Source organism: Lactuca virosa, chromosome 5 (genome assembly GCF_052849685.1).
Source record: "Lactuca virosa cultivar CGN04683 chromosome 5, Lactuca_virosa_CGN04683_v6, whole genome shotgun sequence".
In the NCBI taxonomy this organism is placed as follows: Eukaryota; Viridiplantae; Streptophyta; class Magnoliopsida; order Asterales; family Asteraceae; genus Lactuca; species Lactuca virosa.
This window is the reverse complement of record NC_136430.1, coordinates 337414493-337419616: the sequence shown is the minus strand read 5'-3', so window position 1 is coordinate 337419616 and position 5124 is coordinate 337414493. Positions and strand designations below refer to the sequence as shown.

Genomic DNA, 5124 nt, shown 5'->3' with positions numbered 1-5124 from the left:
TATATATATATATATATATATATATATATATATATATATATATATATATATATATATATATATTCAAATTCAGACCATATTAATTATGTATCATTTTTAATAGATTAATCATATATATAAAAAAATATTTTTTTTATATAAAAACCATTGCGTGAAACCGTGAACAATAAAATTATAAACAAGTAACAAACCCTAGAAATATAAAATACACATGTTTTCATCGTTAAGTACTTAAGTTAACATACTTTGGACTACTTTTAAATCCCTTATGGGCCTATTCATCAACACTGAAACCCCAAAAAGAAGCCCAATTTACTTTCTTGGCGCCAAGCAACAGCTCTTTCCCGCCAAAAGTTCCAAGATTCCCTTTTTACTCTCCACTGGTTAACCTACGTACCATAGTTGCATCTCAATCTCCCGCCATAATCAATCCGGAAACTGAAAATGGCTTCCGACTCTTCTCCAGGTAATACCTCCGGCGATAATTTTCTATCTGTTTGCTTGATTTGATTTTTCGGTTTTCAGTTTATCTTTTAGAAGTTTGGGATTTTTCATCGGAATTAGGTCTTAACTGAATTAACTCGATTATATTTCACAGGACCTACGTCAACTGATGACTTAATTTCAAGCCCAGGCAGGAACACACTTTCTCCTGCGAACAATACTCGCAACAGCCGTCGAAAGCGCGGTCGTCCATCTGCGGCAGTTGGGACGCCGCCAGTACCATCACATTCCCGCTATGTTGGCACACCTGAACCATCCCCAACACCCAATTCCACGGCCCCATCATCGCGTCGTGGTGGTAGAGGGAGATCCGGCTCCGTGCCCCTGACGTCTCCTTCGACCGACGATGTAGTCCCTTCATCCGAAGGTGGAGAAGAAGACGAAGCAAATGGATCCCCTGCAATGTTTGTTTGGGGAACCAATATCAGCGTGCAAGACGTGAACGCTGCGATCTTGAGGTTTTTGAGGCATTTCCGCGAACACGAGTCGCACACTGACGGGAAATACATGAAAGCCATCAACCACGTCATCGAGATCGAAGGGGAGTCGTTGGAAGTCGATGCTAACGATGTAGATGCCTATGATAGCGACCTGTATACGAAGATGGTGAGGTATCCCTTAGAAGTTCTTGCCATATTCGATATTGTGCTGATGGATATGGTTAGTAGAATCAATCCATTATTCGAGAAGCACATACAAGCGCGGATTTTTAATTTGAAAACGTCAACTTCCATGAGAAATCTCAACCCAGCTGGTTCGTTTATTTGATAAAGCTTTTATCTTTGAACTGAGGCTGTATTAAATTCCAGTTGCTTATTTAATTTGTAACTTTTGTGCATCATCAGATATTGAGAAAATGGTGTCATTGAAAGGAATGGTTATCAGATGCAGTTCGATTATTCCCGAAATCAGGGAAGCAGTGTTCAGATGCATAGTGTGTGGGCACTTTTCTGAACCCATTGTTGTAGACAGAGGTAAGTTTTCGACACTCACATCTTACCTTACTACTGTAGTTTACAATGTTGATGCTATTAGCAAATGGATCGAGTGTATTTGATTGTGTGTACCTTGTTTTACAAGAGCAGATATAAATAATGTAATATGTGATTATGTCTATTCGATCTTTTTATTTCTATTAAATTTATCTCTTGTTACCAGGGCAAATCAGTGAACCAACCATATGTATGAAGGAAGAGTGCAAAACAAAGAACTCAATGACATTAGTTCACAATAGATGCAGGTATATCCATTCAAAATCTATAGTCTTTAATACACCTTTCTATCAACCACACCATTTCACTAATAAATGCATATGTTTTTAGACTAAAACGTGTGATACCCTGAAACAGGTTTGCAGATAAACAAATTGTAAGACTCCAGGAGACACCTGATGAAATCCCTGAAGGGGGTACACCTCACACAGTGAGCTTGCTGATGCATGACAAATTGGTCGATGCTGGAAAACCTGGTGACAGAGTTGAGGTAACCTTCAATATGAACTTGAAAAAATACTCATTTTAGCTAAAGATCGATCTTGTATTCTTGTTTACTGTTATTTGTTGTTCTAAATGATTGTTATTGTTTAAAAGGTAACTGGGATATACAGAGCTATGAGTGTGAGAGTTGGCCCAACTCAAAGAACTGTGAAGTCTTTATTCAAGGTACTTTTTTTTTATTATCCCATTTCCATCATTCCACTAAAACTTGTTCTAATTATTGATATAAGTCAGCTAACAACTCTTTTTTGTTTTCAGACTTATATCGATTGTCTTCATTTAAAGAAAACTGATAAATCAAGAATGAATGCTGAAGATCCAATGGAAACTGAACAGAACTCTACTCAAAATGGTGAAGAACCCCGTGTGGATAATGAAGAGCTGGTTGAGAAACTGAAAGAGCTATCAAAACAGCCTGATATATACGACATGCTTACAAGATCTTTAGCTCCAAACATATGGGAACTAGATGATGTGAAGAAAGGACTTCTTTGTCAGGTAAAATAGTAAAATGTTTTTCTTTTTCATTTTCCAACATTGACATATACATATACCTAACTAAAGTTTATTTTTTTGTTTTTCAATCTGAATGTAGCTTTTTGGTGGAAGTGCTTTGACACATGATACAGGAGCCACATTCAGGGGAGACATTAATATTCTTTTAGTAGGTGATCCTGGAACCAGTAAATCCCAGCTTTTACAATACATTCACAAATTAGCTCCCCGTGGGATTTACACAAGTGGAAGAGGAAGCTCAGCCGTTGGATTGACTGCTTATGTGTCCAAAGATCCTGAAACTGGTGAAACTGTATGTTCTTCAACTTTTTATTTTATTTTGCTAAAGAAAGTATAATAATATTTACAACTAATCATTAGGTTTTGGAGAGTGGGGCTTTGGTTCTTAGTGACAGAGGCATTTGCTGTATTGATGAGTTTGATAAAATGTCTGAAAACGCAAGGAGCATGTTACATGAGGTGAAAATATACCAATATACGTTCTTTATAATCTTTCAAAACCACAAAAATTTTGAATTTATATTTAATTGTTTGTGTATAGGTGATGGAACAACAAACTGTGTCAATAGCAAAAGCAGGGATAATTGCGTCATTAAACGCAAGGACTTCAGTTTTAGCATGTGCAAATCCAAGTGGCTCACGTTATAATCCTCGTTTATCTGTAATTGATAACATACATCTTCCCCCAACATTGCTCTCAAGGTTAAAAAAAAAACGTTGTATGAAATAAATTTGATTTCGTAACTTTTTTTTTAACCTTTTTCTTTATGGATTTCAGGTTTGATTTGATTTATTTACTTCTTGACAAAGCTGATGAGGTGACAGATAGGCGACTTGCCAAACATATTGTTGCATTGCATTTTGAAAATCCCGAGGTAACATTTTTTTAATTTTATATTGTGGTGACTAATACGATTACATAATCAAAGTATAAATAAAGGTTTAAAATTTTAAATTTTTTGGTTGCAGAATTCAGAGCAGAATGTGATAGACATTCCAACCTTGACTGCTTATTTGAGTTATGCTAGAAAAAACATACATCCGGAATTGTCTGATGAAGCTGCTGAAGAGTTGACACGTGGCTATGTTGAAATGAGAAGAAGAGGGAATTTCCCAGGAAGTAGTAAAAAGGTTTGTACTTTTTCTTTTCCTAAACCTTATTGAATTTTATAATGAGAAAATAGAATGAAATAAATATTTGGTTTTAAAAATTAACAGGTGATAACAGCTACTCCTAGACAAATTGAAAGTCTGATACGTCTCAGTGAGGCTTTGGCTAGAATTAGATTTTCAGAATTGGTGGAGAAAAAAGATGTTGTGGAGGCTTTTCGGCTTCTTGAAGTTGCATTACAGCAATCTGCAACAGATCATGCTACTGGTATATATATACATTTATTTATATTTAAAAAAGTATTATTTTCTTGTTTTGTTTAGGTTAATAATGTTGTTTTGTTAACAGGAACTATTGATATGGACCTGATAACAACTGGTGTGTCTGCAAGTGAAAGAATGAGAAGGGACAATTTGGTAGGGATGACTCGAAATATCATCATGGAAAAAATGCAATTAGGAGGTCCATCTACTCGAATGCTAGAGGTAACATGATTTTTTTTTTTATTTAATAAGTTTAAGCAACTTATTTATAGATATAAGAACTATTATCTTGAGTTTTATAAAAAAAAAATGTAATTACTTTTTACAGTTGCTGGAAGAGCTGAAGCAGCAAAGCAATAATGCTGAACTTCACCTTAATGATGTAAGTTTCACTTCCCTTTCTTTTAATACAAATAACAAAATTAAGTTTATTATTAATAAACGAATTGATTTTTTTTTTGTTTTGTTTGTGTCAGCTACGAAATGCACTTGGTAGTCTTGCAAGTGAGGGATTTGTGGTGATCCATGGTGACAGTGTTAAACGAGTATGATGAACAAATGAAGAGAGATAAAACTTGTGTTTTATAGGAAAGAAAGGCAGCAGAAAGAGGGCTCAACTTTAAGCAATCATATTATTATTATTTTTGTTATTGTTAACCCCAAGACACAGATTCTTGCTGATTTGTTGTGTGCTTAAGATAATTATGGTTTGACTTTGTGTTATTTTAGTTGTTGATGTTGTGGTAAACTATTTATCTAAAAGATCAAATGCTATAAAACATATCGATAACTCTTCCAAATATTTCTGTCTGCAATCAAAAGAGGAATGCTTCTTGAGTTCAAACGAGAAGATGATGATCCTTTTGACTTCATAATGAATCTCCCATACTTGAAACTCTTCATTTCCTTATAATATTTTCTTGTTAAATAATGTCCAAGAATAAATGTTAAATCTTTTAATTATTATGTTATCGAATCACTGAAAACGACAAGTATGGGAGATTCATTATGAGAACCCCCTTTAAAGTGTTTATGAGCATGTCACCCTAGAAACTCAACACTAAAGGCAAAAAAAAAAAAAAAAAAAAAACAATGTTAATCGAACACTTTATCTAAATTCTATACGAAACATTACTACCAATTCCACTTCAAGTTTATTCGATCTCCTAGTCAACTTTGAAGTAATTTATAGTTTCGTTCTTGAAATCTTAAGTAACATGTTGGCTTTGATCAT

The 5124-nt window shown here is 34.5% G+C and overlaps 1 protein-coding gene across 1 annotated transcript; it reads left to right on the top strand.

Moving 5' to 3' along the window:
* The first annotated feature begins 388 nt into the window (after nt 1-388).
* MCM4 (Minichromosome maintenance (MCM2/3/5) family protein) lies at nt 389-4613 on the top strand. The gene is made up of 16 exons (XM_079052111.1): nt 389-466; nt 599-1258; nt 1350-1478; nt 1663-1744; nt 1854-1991; nt 2099-2165; nt 2259-2498; nt 2596-2808; nt 2877-2975; nt 3058-3218; nt 3295-3391; nt 3486-3647; nt 3735-3894; nt 3976-4112; nt 4219-4272; nt 4367-4613. The coding sequence occupies exons 1-16, from the start codon at nt 445-447 to the stop codon at nt 4439-4441; spliced, it is 2496 nt and encodes an 831-aa protein (XP_078908237.1). The 5' UTR covers nt 389-444; the 3' UTR covers nt 4442-4613.
* Nucleotides 4614-5124: the final 511 nt, after the last annotated feature.

Excerpts from the sequence above, each read along its gene's own strand:
- MCM4 (XM_079052111.1), top strand. The coding sequence starts at position 445 with ATGGCTTCCGACTCTTCTCCAG. Across the intron at positions 2,499-2,595 it reads AGAAAGGACTTCTTTGTCAG|CTTTTTGGTGGAAGTGCTTT; the intron begins GTAAAATAGTAA and ends ATCTGAATGTAG. Across the intron at positions 4,113-4,218 it reads CATCTACTCGAATGCTAGAG|TTGCTGGAAGAGCTGAAGCA; the intron begins GTAACATGATTT and ends TACTTTTTACAG.